Source organism: Crotalus tigris, unplaced genomic scaffold, assembly GCF_016545835.1.
Source record: "Crotalus tigris isolate CLP2741 ecotype Arizona unplaced genomic scaffold, ASM1654583v1 scf7180000017639.5415321, whole genome shotgun sequence".
Lineage (NCBI taxonomy): Eukaryota > Metazoa > Chordata > Lepidosauria > Squamata > Viperidae > Crotalus > Crotalus tigris.
In genome coordinates this window covers 1,023,967-1,043,940 of record NW_024096532.1, presented here as the reverse complement: position 1 = coordinate 1,043,940, position 19,974 = coordinate 1,023,967, and the positions used below count along the sequence as shown (strand labels likewise).

The 19,974-nt window shown below is 43.3% G+C and overlaps 2 protein-coding genes across 2 annotated transcripts; one reads left to right on the top strand and one right to left on the bottom strand.

The window, feature by feature from the left end:
- Positions 1-1,238: 1,238 nt before the first annotated feature.
- Positions 1,239-11,123, top strand: LOC120304404 (branchpoint-bridging protein-like). Its single transcript, XM_039334902.1, has 5 exons — positions 1,239-2,182; positions 2,320-2,349; positions 3,752-3,877; positions 7,612-7,693; positions 10,556-11,123. Exons 1-5 carry the CDS (start codon positions 2,131-2,133, stop codon positions 11,121-11,123), a joined length of 858 nt encoding a protein of 285 aa, XP_039190836.1. The 5' UTR covers positions 1,239-2,130.
- An 844-nt stretch (positions 11,124-11,967) lies between these two features.
- On the bottom strand, positions 11,968-19,144 carry TMEM238 (transmembrane protein 238). Its single transcript, XM_039335025.1, has 2 exons — positions 18,759-19,144; positions 11,968-12,154 (listed from the first exon to the last, which is right to left on the bottom strand). Exon 1 carries the CDS (start codon positions 19,115-19,117, stop codon positions 18,761-18,763), a length of 357 nt encoding a protein of 118 aa, XP_039190959.1. The 5' UTR covers positions 19,118-19,144; the 3' UTR covers positions 11,968-12,154; positions 18,759-18,760.
- Between the last annotated feature and the right edge of the window lie 830 nt (positions 19,145-19,974).

Genomic DNA, 19,974 nt, shown 5'->3' with positions numbered 1-19,974 from the left:
CCCTTCTGTGCTGCAGGGCGCCAAGAACAGTGGAGCCACAAGATGCTGGGAATTTGAAAGATGGTGTCCTATTTGAGAACAAAGCATAAATATCCCTCTTCAATCCTTGGCCGTTTGGGGTAAAATCATGAGTAGGGGCATGAAAAGAGGGAGCAGAGCTGAGATCAGCAAGCCAAATTAAAGCAGCCTGTTTGAAAGAAAACTTTTGTGGGGAGAGGAAGTGATTAAAAGCATGTTATTGTAGGGATATTAATTAAATTAAAATTCTGTTTCCAGGTGACCTCTACACACAGTATGACTGGCCTTTCTGTGGGTGGCAATCAACTCAGGTCTGTATATAAATCCAAGAGCTTCTTTTAATCCCTTCCTCTTCCTTTCTGGCAACATCTGTCCAGGTGCTTTAATACCGAGGAAATGCCACTGATCCTTTTCACAACATACCAATGGGGGATTTTCCTCCAGGTTGCTGGGTACCTGAGTGAATTCCTAGGCCTCAGCTGAATCAGTCCAGAATTACAAAGTGACTGAATCTCCAAATCATCTTTATTCCTTGAATCATAAAACCCAGATGACCAGAATCCAAGTAGAAAGACAGGTGATCTTCTGTTTACTGGATGGCATGCTAATCACTACTCAGGATCCCTTCTGAAGCTAAACCATGATGCTCCTCAATGACTATTAATGACTCAGTGATGTCTCTGCCCAGTGCTGAGTGTTGGCATTTTCTACGCTTAGGACAGAGCAATTTCAGCTGACCCAAGAGGGAAATAGAACCACAGATTTTGCAAGAAGAACCCACGGGGATTCAAATTGGATAAAATTATGCTACTACTTAAGGAGCAGCAGTGGTCTAATGCTGTATGATACTTCATGGGATTGAAGACACAGCTGCTAAAGCACCAGCTTTCTTCATACCATCAACCTCCTCTCCAGCCCAAATGGTATAAAATTCTGTTTCTCTCTTGGGCTAACTGAAATTGCTCAATCTATAATCTGTCCTAAGCATAGAAAATGCCAACTCTTGGCACTGCACAGAGACATCATTTCATTATTAATAGCCATTGAGGAGACACAGCTGTTAAAGCACCAGCTTTCTTCATACCATTGGCCTCCTCTCTAACATCCCCCCGCCCAGTGTCTCTCAGAACCAGCTTTATCATGCATCCCCTCTCCAGTATCCATCAACTATTTTCAGGACTTTTGAATGCAGGTTTGTCAGGCCGCAGCTTGGAGATGACATAACAAAATCCAACCAAGTCCAATCCTTTAATTGCTTACACCAAATGGACAGAATCTTGCCAGACTAAAGCAATAACCTTGTAACCTAACAGCTATATCCTATTCTAGGTTTATGTACATTCCAGTGCTTTAGAAGAGCACCAAAGCTGTGCTTAAAAATGGTCGGAATAACAGATGAAAGGAGGGGTGCAATGCAATAGCAGAACTTTTAAGGCAAAGTCACCACAACCTTGCCTTAAAAAACAAAACAAAACTTCACGCTAGACAGCATTGTCTCACTCAAAGTCCTTGTGTCTTGTTCTTCTTGTTATTCCCCCATCTTTTTTTCTCTTTTCTTTTTTACTTTGCAGGTTCCCTGCGAGCAAAAATCTGTCTCTTTGCTCTGTTTTAAAGCTTTGCATCTATCTACTCCACATGGGGAACAGGCTGCCATAAATAGGAAGGCTGGAGAACATCACCCCAGTCCAAGATTGGGAAAAGTTAGCATAGGACTCCAGGTTGAAACTGCTCATCAGTACGTTCAATAATCCTCAGTAAGGACACCTGGAGTAACCCAACCTTTCTTATTGCCCATGGAGAGGAAGTGGCAAGATCTGTATGCAGGGGAGTTATCATCACAACCCCCCTGCTCTCTCTCACAATGGGTTTGGCCTGCTCTGGGTCCTGAATCCCTGAGCCCAGGCGTCTGGTTGCTAAGTGACTATTCTAGAACTCGCAGGTTCTATGACACTTCTCTGCGATTCTGACACCATCCACGTCACAGCCCCTTCCCAGGCCCACCTGGACTGCGCAATTTGAAGATCGCTCTACCAATCTTTCCCCAGTTCCTGTGAGGAGCCTGCAGTGGGCATCTGCCCCACATGGAACTGACATCCCTAAAGGGAGAGAGATATGAGCCAGCCTATCCTGGCTTTATTTCTTTATCTCGTGCTGGTTTTGGAAGGTAAGTGAAGAAGGAACTAGCTTCAAGAGGCATTGCAGTGGGAGAGGACACCAGCAAGGCACTGCCTCTCCTACCCTCCTCCTCCTCGACATTATCCTCCTCCTCCTTTCTGATTTTGTGTCCTTTCCTCCCACTAGGTGGTAATGGAAGTTTCTTCAAGCCTCTCAGTGAGTAAAATCCAGCATTTATTATTTCCTTTTTCAATTTGTTCTCATTTTCTTCTCTTCCTTAAATACTTAGCCCAAAGGCCTGCTCTCAAAAAAGTCAGAGTGCTCCCTCTGGAGGCAACAAGAGGAAGCACAGTCCCATCTGTCAACAGAGTTGGGTTTTTTGGGAGGTGGGGGTGTCTGTAAGTTAATGTTGACCATGAATGCACTGGAAGTCTGGGCAGTAGGCTAGGTTTTATGATCAACATCCATACCTGATGTTGTTGCAAAGAAAAAGAATTGTTTCAGGAAACTCAGCTTTGTGTCTTAGTTCAAATTGTTCTTGAATTGGAAGTTCTCCAACTTGGTGTCTTCTAGACAGACAGATCAGAGGGCAATTCAGAAAATGGAATTAGAGATAAATCAAGTGGTCCTGGCCTTAGTAGTGCTCATTTAGACCTTTCCATGGTGAAATGTAAACAGAAGCAACATTCTGACTGGGATGCCCCATTTTGGAAATTTCTCCCTTGCTGCTAAATCATGAGGACCATTTATCATTTTGAGTATTCAGCGTATTTTCAGCTGTGATGCACAATTCTTTTAAGAAGCAACACACAACTATAGACCGGCCTTTCCCAAGCAGATGCTTTCAGATATCTTGAAGCCACTATGGGTCATGCGATCATTCTTGCATATCTGGAACTATCGCAGTTTAAGGAAGACAGGGGTAGATTTTGGAGGTAAAAGGATTGTTTCTCCCTCTGTTTCCAGCCACTGACACATCTCCTTAGTTTAGATTGGTTCTCTACTTGATTAGTTTCTGTTTGTCGTAGATTTGAACTAGCCACCCTTAAAGAGAGGTCTGTCTGCTGCAGGAAGGGCATGATATGGCCACTAATGTAATACAAAAGTAGACAGCCAAATAAGGAAGGTGAAAATGTAGGGAGGCTGGGGCTCTTTACAGACCTTTTAATGTAGAAGGTTGCCATCCCATCATCTGACATTTTGCTTTATCAATGAATGAGCCCTCTTTATAGTAAGATATTGTTCCTATCATCTTTAGCTCCAATGAAGCTTTTCTTATGATTCGCAGCCACATTCAGTTCCACTCCACCCGCTTTTGGGTGATTTGCATCCATAAATAAATACAAAAGATCATTAAAAAAATATTTTCCTGTTTGATTGGTTGATATCATGATTTGATCAGTTTTCAAGAATGTCTGGTTAAATGCCTCTGGGAAATTCCCAGCAAGGCATAAAGACATGGGGAGTCTTCCCTCACGGTCTTTACTTCAACGCAACATGGGACGCCATAATGTTAGACACCACAAATGTGCTGTGTTAAGTCTTTGTGTTAGTGTTGGCAAGAAGGAAGAACAAAATGAGGCAGATACTGAGGTGAGATGTTCTCCATTTCTTCTAGCCTGCCGACTGGAATCCACAGCAAAAAAAATCTGTGGTGGTGAAGCCGAGATTTTCTATCCTCACCAATGCTTACTGAAAGGATGCTGTTACAAGAATAACTCCTGCTACTTCCACGTTCTTGATGGTAAAACCAAGGACCATTGCTGCTCCTCTTAATGCCTATGTCTAGTTATCTTCCTTCTGAGGAACCAAATTTGTTTCCAGAAGGCCATTTCCCTATATGAGTATTTTCTCTATAAGCCTCTACTAATTGTATATCTAGGTGACCGCCAGCAAAGAATTCTGGGGGGTTGTAGTTTGAAGAGGTGTCCAACAGAACTTGGGAAGCTTTCCTCAAAGGATGGTTTCCAGATATGTTTAGAGTACAACTCTTAACCTGGAGGATGGAGAAAGACTGGATTAGTAGTTTGTTCAATGTTAGCCTTCCCCACCAGTTGCCGTGGCAATATGTTGCAGCTTCTCAGATATACTGGCTGAGAAGATAGGCCAAGGGTGTCCAACTGTGGCAACTTTTAAGACTTGTGGATTTCAACTCCCAGAATTCTCCAGTCAGCCATACTGGCTGGGGAAGTCTAGGAGCTGACATCCACAAATCTTAAAGTCACCAAGGTTGGAAACTCTTAAAGTAGGTATTGCAATTCTGAAACAATTGGTGGTTGTCAGTTGGAGGGGTCTTTTTAGCCCTCCCCTTCCCCAGCAGTATCATTTTCTTGGGAAATACCATGGCAGCCAAACAAGTTTGCATCTGCTCTATAAACATAAATGGTACACTGCGGATAGAGAAAACATTTTCTTTTCTTGATAAGTGGAAGCATTGTGGTTTGGAGAGGCTTTTGAAGTGCTGGCTGTTTAAGTGCCATAGGCCCCAGTTGGTCAACGCCTGTGACATCATTGACAATAAGGAACACAAACACCTCCCTGATTCATTCGTGCCATGTTCTGCCAAATATGCCATCACTAGAATATGCATGAATGTGGAAACGATTGTTCCATAAAGTTTCTTAGGCATAGCTCTGTAAGGTTCCTTGGGATTCATTAGAAGCAATCCTGTTCCCAATTTTGCATGTAGATACCTAGCCACTCCAAAGAAGATGCAGAATGTGAGATGGTGGACCCTATTACAACAATATGCCGTCCCTCCAAAGTAGACCAGACTAGAAAACCAAAATTATGCATGCTTATACTGCTTTTATTATAAATTCATAGGAATAGAATTTTGAAAGTCTCCACGTGCTTCCTTTCTCCCTCCTTTATCTTCATGTCAGTGGATTGGATCTTGTCCAAGATGCTTCCTTGAGTTACAGATCCACTCTGGACTCAGGTTTCTTTTATTTGACTGTCGTCTTGCTTGCATCTCTTTTTCTTATTCCTCATGGTTATTCCTTCTGTTCATTGGATCTACCTAAGGACTGTAGAATTAAGGGACTTATATCTCTTCCATTTAACTGTTTGTTTCAGCAGGATGCTAAAAAGCTGCTGGAAAATGTAGAAGTGGTTTGATAACTACTTATCAATGGCGTGAAGGAACCCTCACTTCTAAAGCTTTCCTCAAACAGTGCCTTTTTCACATAAGGAAAACATACATGTTGCAGAAAAAGCTAGGATGGAACCCATTTCCCTAACAACCCATTTTGGGGGATATGTTTTAATCCTGAAAAGTCAGGAAGAAATAAAGCTAAACAAGCTGCTAACTCAAATCAAAGGGTTTTTAAATATTTAGCAGACCATCAAATATGAGGGAAATTTTTATTTGCAGTCAGAAGTGGCACAGTCCAGCAAATTATACACTGATGGAAATTTTTAAGTAACATTGCTGAGGATTAACTTTTCCATGGCTAACTAGAATCAAAATTACACAGACAGCCCTTGAGACTGACGGAGTTTCATTTTCCACTGACTTGGTAGAGTGGTATTCTTCTCACAATTTAAAAAAAAAAAGGCAGGGTGGGGTTTGACAATGCTGTACATTCTTTGACCAGATTGCCTCAGTCTTCTGCTATTCATTATATGTGGGCTGGGTAGTGCAGGATAATGCATTTCGGGAGGCTTATTTTAATGTCTATCTCTACTGTCAATGAGAGGCACTTTGGTCTAGTAGTGGTTAAGGCATCATGCTAGAAACCAGGAGACTGTGAGTTCTAGTCTCACCAAAAAAAAAAAAAAGCCTGTTGGATGACCCTGGGCTAGTTATTCTCTCTCAGGCCTTAGAAGGAGACAATACAACTTCAGGGATATGTCCAGGCAAAAGTCAACAGTAGTTTGTTTGTTTTTTGTTGTTGTTGTTTTAAATTTTATTGAATAACAAAAAAAGAAAAAAAATTAGAAACATTGAACATGGTAAATCAGATTTGACAAACATCTCAGTTCATATTCACAATTAATTACTAATAAAAACTCTATACAATAACATCACTCTAATCTCAATCTTAATTTATCTCATTACAATGACTTCCATATTTTCCCCCACCATCTATAAAATTTGTTCCAAATTTGGTAAAAATCCGTTTCATCCTGATTTTTAAGTCTTTTAGTTAACCTATCTAATTCTGCACAGTGCATAATTTTATGAATTAAGATTTCCTCACTAGGTATAGCCGTAGCTTTCCAGTTTTGAGCGAATACAATTCTTGCACTGTAACCACATGAGTGAATAAATACATATCCTCTTTACTAACATTTTTTTCAAGAATTCCTAACAACAATGCCTCAGGCTTATACTGAATGTTTTGCATACTCATTTCTGTTACCCATTCCCAAACCATATGCCAGTACACCTGTGCTTCCTTACATGACCACCAAACATGAAAAAAAGTGCCCCTTTCTTTTTTGCATTTCCAACACAAAGATGAGTATCCTTTGTACATTTTGGCCAATCTTGCTGGAGGGAGATGCCATCTGTAAATCATCTTATACGAATTTTCTTTATATGATGATGCCAATGTAATTTTATTATTTCGCATCCATACCTGCTGCCATTGATCCAAATTAATGTTGTGGGATTCTGGGAGTTGAAGTCCACTAATTATAAAAGAGCCAAAGTTGCCTACCTCTGTCCTATACCATTCCAGACAAATTGTTGTCCAGGAATGTCCACATGAATCTTTGGTGAGATGCTTTTTCAGAGGACAGATGCCATGATGGAGAAGTTACGCTTATGGGATCCCACTAGACAAAACTGCTTAATTGAGGGGTCTACCCAACCCATTTACAGGTGATATCTCCAATAACCAGGCCATATTCCATAAAGAATTTTATAAGAGAAAACCAGCTCCTTGAATTGCACCCAGAAGCCATCTGGCAAACAGTGCAGTGACAGAGCAATGATGACACACAGACATATGGAGGCACATCATAACTGCTTGTGCTACTGCTTGTCTTTTGACCAGTTGTCACTTCTGGCTAGTCTTCAGATGCAGCCCCAGGAAAACTCCAATTGTGAGGTGAGGAGAATACAATCGAAGTCTGAAGGGCCTCCTATTCTAGGAATAGGTGCAATGGGTACATAAGATGGACCCATGCAAAGATTCTTCTGGCTACAGTTGCCACCGGCTCTCTAAGCAGTAACTGTAAGCCCAGGAAGACACACCCCCAGGCTGCCCCCAATATCCCATGAAGTCCCCCACATGTTCATTCAAGGACACTGTAGGAAATTAAAAATTGTAGCTTGGGGAGTGCCATCTTGAATTGCACAACCCAGCAGATGCCCCAGTCCTAAACACAATGGCATATTGCTGATCACACTGCTACAACCATTATCAAGGGACAGAGCAACGAGAGCTTTGCAAAAAGTTCCCACAATGTGACATCTCCTGTCCTAGCATCTCAGCCTGATCAACAGTTGTTGTTTTTTCCTTGCAGTTGATAAACAACGCCGGAATGCAGGCATCCTTGGAGGCATCCTTATAATTATGACCATCACCATGTGCATCTTTTTCTGCTGGTAGGTTTTTGGTTCTTTACACTTCATAGAACCTGGCTGCCATATTGGGTTATAGGACATTATGGGGAGGTGATTTGCAGTTTTCAGCATTAATTGACATAATCTGTTGATTCATTCTTTGGGATTTTAGTCATCAAAACATCAGGATCTTGAGCAAAAATAGGTAGTCCTCAACTTACAACTAGTCATTTAGTGACCGTTCAAATTATGATGGACCACAAAAAAGGTACATATGACCCAGATTTGAAATTTTAATACTCCCTTATGGCCCATGTTCACATTTTGGGCATGTGACAGTGGGTCAGCATTTATGGCTGTTTGCAGAATCCTGTGATCACATGACTGAGAATTATGAAAAAAAAAATTGTCAGAAACTGCCAAAAACAATGGGACAATGGGTTCGCTTAATGATCGTAGCATTTGTTTAATGATTGCAGATTCACTTAATGACTGTGGTGATTCAACTGCTGCAAAAAAATCATAAAATCAGGCTGGTCTCACTTAATGACCATCCCAACTTACAACCATAATTCTGGGCTCACTTCCAGTCATAAGTCGAGGACTACCTTTATATACTTCATTCTTTCCATCACAAAGGAACTCTTTTGCTCAATTCCAAGATTTATGGAAGTTGAGCATCCAGCAGGTGGCAACTGCACACTGCACTTCTTCTGGATTTGGTAACTCCCATATTTTCAAATCATGTCTAGAAAACTGTCCATACTTCAGCTTTATCTGTTGCAAATGCTCCATGTAGGAGCCAAAGTGTCTCCTGGCTATTGGCCCAAAGCTTCCAGCATATTTTCATAATTAAGGCAGGATTAGAACTCACAGTCTCCTGGGGATTGGCCCAAAGTATCCTGCTGGTTTCATGCCTAAGGCAGGATTAGAACTCACAGTCTCCTGGTGATTGGCCCAAATGCCCTGCTGGTTTTCATGACTGAGGTGGGACTAGAACTCACAGTCTTCTGGTGATTGGCCCAAAATCCCCAATTGGCTTTCATGCCTAAGGCAGGACTAGATCTCACAACCAAGATATTGTAACCTTGTCAACTTGCTCTGTGCTGAAATCTTTCCTTTCCATAAAAGAGCTGGAAATTCTTTACTGAAATTCTATACTGAAATGTAATACAGTTCCTGTATTATATAGCAATTCCATTGTGTCTATAGTACAGCAGCAGAGCACAAAGTTCTGTTCCTTGATTTCTCCAAGTGAGGCCAGTAAAATACTATCCGAAAGATAGTTTTGCTTCTCATCAGTTTCTCCATGACCCATGAGACATTTTGGTTGGAGATGATGAGAAGGAGTCATACTTCCAGTCATCTCATCTATTAACCAAAGTTCCTCTAACTCAGTGGTTCTCAACCTTTTTAATGCCGCGACCCCCAACCGGTCATAAGTTGAGGACTACTCAACCGGTCGTAAGTCGAGGACTACTCAACTGGTGCAGCACCGTTTGCAGAATGGGACTTTTGGCGGGCTCAGCAGGGCAGAGACAGCCTGGACAATTCCTATTGGCTTTTGAAAGCCAATAGAATTAGACTCTATTCAAGAGAGTCTATTCTATTGGCTTTCAAAAGCCAATAGAATAAAAGGGAGTAGCACAGCTCAGGAAAAGGGGAAAAAATGGCGGACTGCGTTGTTTGGCGACCCCCGTGAAATGGTCATTCGACCCCAAATGGAGTCCCGACCCACAGGTAGAGAACCACTGCTCTAACTGGTAAGAGAGAGAAAAGATCTGGATGTATATATTTGTGTTTCATTTCACGGATGAAACCCCCCACTATGGAGAAATATTCCCTGCATTTATGCTACATGCAGCAACCACTTGCTCCCATTCAGCTTTGGATGAAAGCTCTTTTCAGGACACTCATTGGACAGCTCATACATCAATCAATCATGGAGCAAAACATTTCCCTGAGACCCCCTTTGCAGAGTATGGGTATGCATCAGGCTGATTGGCTGCCTCTTGTGTCAGTCAGACAGCCACCTTTTCTCTTCCTCCAGCCCTTTGGAACAGATTTCAAAGGGAAAATATGCAACGAGAAAAATCTAAACACAAGTTAACCATAAATGGGTGGGAAAAATTGAGGTATTTGTAGCAATAGAAATACAGAACCACAAACCTGTGTAATACAACTGTCCAAAAGGGATGGGTGATGATGAGGGAGGCAAAACACAAGTTAAGATGGTGTCTGTGTCCATTGTGATCCTAACTCTAACTCAGTTAACTGTAGGAGTGCAGTTCTGGACAGGATATGGAGGATGTCAGTGGAAGAATACAAGTGGTTCTTTACTTACAACCGTTCTTTAAGCTGCTGTTCAAAGTTCCAATGGTGCTGAAAAAAAGTGACTTATGACGGATCCTCGCACTTAGGACCATCGCAGCGTCCTGATGATCATGAGATCAAAATTCGGACACTTGGCACCCAGCATGTATCTATGTTGCAGTGTCCTATAATCACATGCCAGCCATGTGCCACTTCCCAGCTGGCTTCCGACAAACTGGATTTGCATAAGAACTGTAAGATCCACTTAACGACTGTGGTGATTTGCTTAAAAACCACAGGAAAAAAGGTTGTAAAATCTGGCGTGACTCACTCAACGACTGCCTCGCTTAGTGATGGATGTTCAGTCCAACTGTGGTTGTTAAGTCAAGGACTACCTGTAACTATCCCATGTGGAAAGGATGGCGCTTCTGTGTTCTAATCCTACCATTCATACATGCAGCTTAACCCCAGGTGTCCAGAGGGGACTGGAGGGAACCTGTCATCCTGCTCAGAATTTGTTAAATGTGAAATGCACACAGGAGCACCCTTTATTCCCCGTCCTGTATTCTGAGGTTCTTCTTTCCCACACAGGAAGTTTAAAGAGTTGCAGCGGAAGGAAAAAATGTCTCGGACGTCACGAGGTGGGAGTGAAATGGCCGATTACTTAGTCAAACTCTTAGATGAGGAAAGCGAGGCTGACGACTACAAGGGACATGAGTTACTAGATTCCTGGGCCCAAGGAAGTTACTCACCCGAGCCAGGAGGAGGAAAAGGAGGACTAGCAGAACAACAGTGGAGTCCAGAGCTGGGCTCTGAAGCCAGTCCTGAACCTATGCAACCGGTGGAACCAGAACCACCAAAGCCAGAAGCAGCACCTGCAGCAGGAACATCGGCCCCTTCGGAGCCCCCACCCCCTCCAGCACCAGCACCCCCACCGTCAGAAGCAGCACCCCCACCCCCTCCTCCAGAAGGAGCACCACCCCCACCCCCACCCCCATCTGGAGAACCAGCACCGGCACCACCGCCGGCGCCACCATCTGGAGATTCAGGAGGTGCTCCTCCTCCTCCACCACCACCACCACCTGGAGAACCTCCACCTGCTCCCCCACCTCCTCCACCAGCAGAACCTCCCCCGGCCCCTCCCCCTCCCCCTTCCTAGTGTGATTTTGGAATCTCCTGATGCATTTAGAGTCACCAATAAAAGAGTATAGTTTTCTTTCTCCCACGCTGATTGATTGAGTCAGGGAACCTGAACCTATGAAGGCCCGAGAATTCATGCCTTCCTGCAGGGCTCAGGAGTCTCCCTCCCAGCTCTGCTCTCCCTCCCTAAAACCTTCCCCAGCTATTATTCTTCTCCGTTTCTACCTTATGGCCTGTCTGGTTTCAAAGCTTAAGGATGAAAAGTTATTCCCCCGAGTGCAGCTTTCTCCACGGGTAGGAAGTTCCTGTCACAAATCTCAGAGGTGCTACAGCTTTTTAGGCTCAGAGGGACCGAGAAAAGATTAGAAAGTGGGCTAGGAAAAGAATGAAAGTTAGTTGGACTTAGAAGAGTAATAGTAGTACCACAGTGGTAGTCCTCGACTTACAACAATTTGTTTAGTGACCGTTCAAAGCTACAAACACACTGAAAAATTGACTTAGGACCATTTTTCATAGTTATGACCTTCGCAGCTTTCCTATGATATGTGATCAAAATTCAGACGCTTGGCAACTGGTTCATACTTATGGCCATGGCTGTATTCCAAGGTCACCTTTGCAACCATCTGCCAAGCAAAGTCAAAGGCGAAGCCACTTAACAGCTGGATTACTAACAACTGCAGCAATTCTCTTAGCAACTGTGGCAAGGAAGGTGGTAAAATGGGGCAAAACTCATTTAACAACTGTCTCGCTTAACAACAGAAGTTTTGGGCTCAGTTGTGGTCATAAGTTGAGGACTACTTGTAGTAGTAAAAGGAAAAGTAATAATAATACCACACCTGGTTCTAGAAAAAAAATAGATACTGTATATATATATATATATGCATATATTTAGAAACATAGGGACAGCAAAATTCACCCAATACTGTACAACAAGAATATCACAAGATACTACGTGGATATAGGCAGGAGTTCCAGGGTAGTAACTGAAGAGTTACACACTTTTCTCAGTGAAGTCCAGTTTTAGAAGAACTTTGTCCAGCTAAATCCATCCTGCAGGTAGAGCACAAAAAAAAAAAAGAGTTAACCACAAGTTTGTTACAAATACTCATTTACCATCATACTGAAGGGAACTATGAGTAAGTTGGGATAAGAGAGGAAAGAGTCAGCAATTTTCAAGCCCTGCAGCTTAAGGTAGATCAGGAGGAAAGAGGTGATCCCTTTAAGAGGCAAGTGGAGCTCAGATGATGCCCACGTCCGGTTTCTCGTGGAAAGAATGGAAATGACCTGGAATTCAGGTTATATAACATATTGACATGTCTAGACAAATGATTTTGTTCCAAGAGATGCTGGAAATGTCCTCCTCAACTTACGACTGTAATTAAGCCCAGAATTACAATCGTGGTGTTCATTAAGCAGGTCACCATATGATCAATTGCATCTGACTTTTTTTGCCCCTTTTTAAGTGAACACCATGTTGTTAGACAAATGCAATTGTTAAGCAAGCCTGTTTTCTGAGATAGGTTTTTTTGTGGGATGGAAATCGGAAGTAAATGTTGAACACCAGCAAAACACACCAAAAAATTACAGTCTTGTGACCCTGGGATACCACAGGAAAAGAGAGTTGAGGGGAGCTTGGAGGGGAACAGAAAACCCCACACCATTTTAGACAAATGGTTGTCCAATCCCTTCTCAAAAACTTCCAGTGTTCCAACAATTTCTGGAAGAAAGTTGTTCCACTGATTTATTGTTCTAACTGTCCTTTGTTCTAGATTGCTTCTCTTCTTGATTAGTTTCCATTCCATTGCTTCTGAATTGGCCATTTATTTTATTTTTATTTTATTTTTAAAATTTATAAGCCGCCCCACTCCCGAAGGACTCTGGGCGGCTAACAATAAAAAACATATAAAACATAACAAAACAACAATACAAAAACAATCATCCAGGGATAAGGTTTTATAAACCCCAGGCCTGCCGGAAAAGAGAGGTCTTAAGTAGCTTACGGAAGACCAACAGGGTGGGAGCGGTCCTAATCTCCGGGGGGAGCTGATTCCAAAGCGTGGGCACCATCACAGAGAAGGCCCTCCTCCACGGCCCCGCCAAATGGCACTGCTTGGCCGACGGGGCCTGAAGGAGGCCCAGCCTGTGGGATCTAACCGGACGTAGTGAACTATGAGGTAGTAGGCGGTCTCGCAAATAGCCTGGCCCTGAGCCATATAGGGCTTTAAAGGTAATGACCAACACCTTGAATTGGACCCGGAGACCAATAGGCAACCAGTGCAGCTCACAGAGGATAGGTGTAACGTGGGTGTATCGAGGAGCACCCACTATCACTCGCGCGACTGCATTCTGGACCAACTGTAGTCTCCGAATACTTTTCAAGGGTAGCCCCATGTAGAGTGCGTTGCAGTAGGCCATGAATGACAGCTGGTTGCTGAGTGCCCAAATAGCAATCGTGTGTGTGTGTGTGTGTGTGTATGTGTGTGTGTGTGTGTGTGTGTGTGTGTGTGTGTGTGAGAGAGAGAGAGAGAGAGAGAGAGAGAGAGAGAGAGAGAGAGAGAGAAAGAGAAAGTGTGGATTCTCTCTCTATCCCTTTGTTGCCATCTAGGAGTTGATCAGATCTGCCTCCAGAAGCTGTGAACGCAGAGATTGGACAACCATTTGTCTGAAATGGTATAGGGTTTCCTGCCTGAGCAGGGGGTTGGACTAGATGACCTCTAAGTTCCCTTCCAATGTTGTTGTTGTTGTTGTTATAGATCTGTTTGTTCAATCCATATCTGCTGACAGCAAAAAAGGAGCAATTTGGATCTGTTACATTTTCTTTAGTGTTACAGACAGATTGTATACAGAGAGAGAGAGAGAGAGAGAGAGAGATGGGGAGAGAGGGGGGGAGAGAAAGAGAGGGGGGGAGAGAGAGATGTTAAGTACATTAATGAATTCACTTCTGAATAGCAAAACATGCATGTATGTATAAAGAAAATGCACGGATATGTTGTGGGGATACATACAATACATAGGATTTAGAGCAACATTCATTCTGGAATCACATTCATTCTGGAATGAAATGTTTTTAGAAATAGAAATATTTTCTATCAGGGCCCTGAAATCTTGAGATTGTCCTCCCTTCCCCCCAGTGTACCACATCAAGCGCATTTCTATACATTCCAATCAGGCAGAAAAAACAAGACTACACAAGGTAGTCTTGTAGATCAGGGCTCCTCAATCTGGGCTGTGGACCTCTACCGGGCCACAGAAATGGCGGATGAGCATCATTTGTGCATGTGTGGGATTCAGATTGCATGCGCAAAACTATTTCCCCACCACCACTACCAAAATCACCGCTGCCGCCGGTCTGTGGAATCAAAATAGTTGGGGATGATGTAGATCAGCGGTCCCCAACCTTTATGCTTTGGCAGCCCAGCTGGGGGGGAAGAGGGGATCAGCCCGTTGTGTAAGTCAAGCTGCATGTGCGTTGTCCAGCCACTTGCGCAGCCCGGTTCCGAATGGGCCACGTCCTAAGGGTGGGGTTGGTTGACCCTTGATGCAGACGTAGCAAAGGAGATTTCATTTGCAAGTAAAGGCCATCCAAGGCACAGCAAGAGGAGGAAGTCTCCAGTTTCACCCAGACATGAAAAATGATATCTGTGGCCTGTCTCTGAATATGTGGCATTAAAAGTTTAATGAAGATACTGAAAGATAAACAAAAGCAGTGAGGGAAGTAATAAAAGAAAGGACTGAGCTCTCACAGCAGCTTCTAGGCCACTACAGGAAATAGACTGATTAATCATATAGGACCTTTGTCCGATCAAGTAGGATGCCTAGATAAATAAAAATAAAAATCTGCAGCTGTTAAAACTCTTGAGATCAGCCCTTTGTTTGAAGGGAAGGCAAAGAACAGACTCAGGTTTAAGGAAGCAGAAGCCATGAAAAAGTTCATCCATAATTAGCATTGTTCCCCACCTTCTCAATTACACATAGTCCTTGACTTACAACAGATTGTTTATTGACCATTTGAAGTCACAACACTGTGACTTCAACAACAGCACTGAAAAAAAGTGACATGACTGTTTTTCATACTTATGATCGTTGGAGCATCCCCCGTGGTCACATGATCAAAATTCAAAAGCTTGGCAACTGACTCACGTTTCAAATTGTACAGAGACATAAAAATGGAATGGATTTTCACTGCAGCTGTGGCCAGCTGAACCACTAGCAGAAGTCCATAGTTTCATTCTCACTTCTGCTGTGAGAGTAGCTTTTACTTTCTACGCCTTCATCTCCTCCCCACCTGCCTCCTATGGTGGACTGACTATAAAAAGACTGAGGAGATGGTACATACAGTACAGTCCACAGTGTTTATATTTTGGATACGAGGTCAAAGAGAAGTAGGACTGATAAAAGAGACTCTTTGTAGCTCATGGTTGAATTGTGAGATCCTTGATGCACTACTGTATAGTGCAGGGGTAGGCAATCTTGGCTTTTTATGACTCGTGGACTTCAACTCCCAGAATTCCTGAACCAGCATGGCTCTGCTTCGAAACCATTCCCTTTCCCCTCAGCATGGCTGGCTCAGGAATTCTGGGAGTTGAATTCCACGAGTCATAAAAGAGCCAAGGTTGCCTACCTCTGGCCTATACCAAATCCAGGCTATAAAAATTCCAGATGACTAATAGATAAGCAGAGAAATAGAGAAAATGGTTGCTCTTTGCTGCCACCTAGAGATCATTTCTATTATAGTAGTCCAGATATGGTATCCTGCCATTCCCTACCATCCAATCAGAGCTGAAGAAGCTCCTTGGATGAGAAGCGAAACGTCCTCAAAGAAAAACAAGAAAGTCCAATTGCCTCCTGAAAAAGCACCTTTGGGGCAACCATGACCTGGATGACTGAGAATCTCCATAGACATTTAACCAAATCGCATAATAATTTAATACCCTTTGGTTAGCAAACCAGCATCACATGTTGTGTGAACTCAGTTATATAGATATTGTTTTTAAGTATACTTTTTGACATATAATGACTTGTGCAAATGTTTGCTTTTTAAAATCCGTTATTCTAATAATGCCCTTCCCCTTTTCCAGTACTGTATTACACCAATGAGCACCACCCAGCTCTTCACAACAGCAGGTTGGCCAAAAGTCAGAAAGATATTGTTTCTGGCATAGAATTACTGGCAGAGACTGCTGTGCTAGCCAAATGAATACATGTTGTGTTCATTGAAAAACCTGCATAAAAAACAGGAAAGCAACCTTAATTAGCACATCTAGAAGAACTGCATTGGCCTAATGCTGGGCAGGTTCTTTCCAATTATATGGTTATTGTCATATACTTGCTTCTTGGAACCATTCTAGTTGATCCTGGATGACCTTGCAAAACATAAGCTGGTTCAGATCTGGCTAGCATCTGGATGAGAAGACACCAGTACAAACCAAAGCTATAATCCCGTTTTCAGAATCAACCTAGTAGAGAGCAATGACAATAGCCATATTCTTTGAAGTCAACCGTAATCAAGCTCAACTTGAAGATATTATTTTCATTGACCTTTCATATGCAGTAGATGTTGAAGGCCGAGGTTTTCCCCAGTCCCTCTAAACCAGTGTTTCTCAACTCCGGCAACTTGAAGAGGTCTGGACTTCAGTTCCCAGAATTCCCCAGCCAGCTGGGGAATTCTGGGAATTGAAGTCCAGACCGCTTCAAGTTGCTGGAGTTGAGAAACACTGCTCTAAACCCAGCCTTTCCAGCATGATGGTTTGTAGATGTGCTGGGCTGTAGCTACCATTGCCTCTAGCTCTACAGGATGAGGACAAGGAGAATGTCTTCCACAGAGTAACATATGAATGAGAAAGTAGGATAATATCATGGTAGAGTGAAAGAATATGGAAAGTTACAAAAGTAAGGGGAAGATAAAGAAACAAATTTCACAGAGTCAGATCCACAATCCAGTTTTACTTACACTCATGGAAATCAACTCTTTCGGAGCAATTCCACAAAATGCTGACATGAATTGGAAGTCTGTGACAGTGAGGATGTTGTGATGTTGTGAGGATGATAGAGAGCAACAGCAAATCATGCAAGGACAGAAAATTGGTAGCTGGTCACCCTACTCATCCCTGTGTATAACACCCTATACCAGTGGTAGTGAACCTATGGCACGCGTGCCAGAAGCGGCACTCAGAGCCCTCTCTATGGGCACACACACCGTCGCCCCAGCCCCGCCTCCTCCCACGGCTCCCTCCTCACCAGCAGAGCTCCGGAGGAGAGTCGCCCTCGGGCATTGCCCACACAATACTGTGCAGCCAAGGACATGGTAGCCGGGCAGCGGGGACAAGACTCTGCCCTTGCACCCCATCGCGCGCAGATAATGCTGCAGGGCACGGGCGGAGGGCATGGCCATCATAGCGCTGCTAGGCTGCCTGGATGATGTGTGGCGGGCCGTGGAGGTGGTGGGTGGTCCAGTGGGCACGGCGGAGCGGGGACAGAGGTGGGGGGTGGTTTTTGGGCACTTGGTCTCTAAAAGGTTTACCATCACTGCCTATACTACAGGTAGTCCTCAACTTACCACCACAATTGAGCCCCTGTTGCTAAGCGAGACATTTGTTAAATGAATTTTACCCCATTTTACGACATGTTAAGTAAATCACTGCAGTTATTAAGCTAGTGACACAGTTGTTAAGTGATTCTGGCTTCCCCATTGACTTTGCTTGTCAGAAGGTTGCAGAAGGTGATCATATGATCCTGGGACATTGTAACCATCATAAATATGAGCCAGTTGCCAAGGGTCTGAATTTTGATCACTGACCTTGGAGATGCTGCAATGGTCTTGTGAAATATGGTCATAACTCACTTTTTTCAGTGCCGTTGTAACTTTGAACGGTCACTAAATGAATTGTTGTAAGTCGAGAACTGCCCGTAATTTTATATTTACAATCACTAAGATAAATTGCAATCCCTATTTTGTGTATTGACCACAAAATCATGCCCAGAAGAAAATTAGTCTAGATTACATGACAGACCTGTTTATATTTCAGGAATGGGAGTTGGACTAACCACGATCTCCAAAAGTCCCAATTAATGTTAAGATTGCAAACAACTCCACAATGGAACAACGGATGGTAAAAGTGGCAGAGTTGGCAGACACTGTTCTAATTAAAGATAATTTATCTAGTTTTGTTTCCATTTGGAAACAACTTCTGCATTTTGTACTCGAAGCTGAAAGAAAATGAAACTCTAATTTTAGGTTTTGACAATTAGCATGACTTCGTTGTTATAGGAAATGGCTTGAAACTTTTATAAATACAAAGCAAAAGGTTAAGGCTGTAAATTTTTTGTATTCCACTGCATTGAAAAGTAGGAAGATGCTACTTTTTTTTCTTTTTCACTTCTTTCTGCAGTTTGTTTTAATTTTCTCAGTTTTTGTTTCTATTTGTATTTTATCTTATAATAAACTTGAATAAAAAAAATTAAAAGGATTGCTAATGAGCTATAAATAAACCCAAGGCACCTTGCTGTAAGACAATTTGATACGGAAGTTGATGGGCAGAAATTGCCACACAATTTTTGATAAAAGGATCAAAAAAGCATACTTTAGACAGAGAAGCTGGTTACTCTCCTATGGAAATCCTGATGTGATTTGTAAGGGAAAAGGAGCATATGTTACCTCTAAGCTGCTTCTCGGCTACTTGAAACAGTCCTCATGGCCAGCCCACCACCTTGGCGCCGCGACCAGGTCCGTGAGATCTTCCTAGCCAGCCGTGCCAGTGTCCCTCTCTTGGCGTGATAATCCCTTGCCAGCTCTTCAGGGGCTATCTCAATATTGCCCGTGTACCACATAATCCAACCCAACAGGCTCAGGAACACCAGCACAGCACCCGAGTAGATTAAAAGATCCCCAAAGTCTTGGCCTCGCAGCCTCAGTCTAGCAAAGATGCCGGTCAACAATGCCCCGGTGCCCGCAGCGTCCATGAACACTGCAAACGCCAGGGCCAGCCGGCAACGGTTCAGTCCCGAGGAGACCATGGGACTGGAGTTGCTGAGTGGGTGCACTTACTTGAAAGGAGTTGGGGAGCCCTTCAAGAGGGAGGAAATGCGGCTCCCAAAACACAGACTGCAACGGCAATTGGCAGCTGCAAAGGTGGGGTCCTTCATAAGCCAGTAGGCAGATTTACAGACAAACCCAGTTGAAAGGAAGTAAGTAGAGGAGGAGGAGGAGGAAAAAGAACAGTGGAAAAGGCAAACTATTCAGGCTGGGAGTGGAAAGAAGGAGGTCCCAGGTGAGTGCACCTAGAAAGTGGTCCAACCAGTTTCAGAAAGGGAGGGACCAACAGTTGAATTAACCCTCCTGTACCCTCAAAGCTAAGAAACCTGGTTAAGCTTCCACTTGCTCACTCCCCTCCTTCAAACTTCTACCAAGGAACTCAGAAGGCCTGGTTCCTAGGACCTGAGCCCCCGTCCCTCTCCCACCCACCCCAAAATCTGCCTTCTCACACAGCTGGGAGAGTATTGGACATTCACTGTTCTTGGTTCAAATAACTTCCTTGCAGAAAGCAGGAAGTCTCTGGCTGTGTATTTTCTTTTCTAAACCCCCAGCTCCCCCACCCTCCCAGTGACCCTCTCGGAAAGCTCCGTTCTCCTCCCTTCTCAATACACTACTAAGTTGTTCATAAAAGGAATCTCGCCCACTGAAGTTTTTCAGGGGTGCTGCATGGGGATCAGGGCACACATTCACCTGCCTGTGTGGCCAGCCAAGCAAGTACGAGGAAAGAAGGTGAAAAGAATTTGAGAGGGTTCAGAGCAAGTGAAGAGCCAGATGGCTCTATCATTATTATGCTTAGTTATTTATGTTGATTTATTTATTAAGATTTCTATCCTACCTT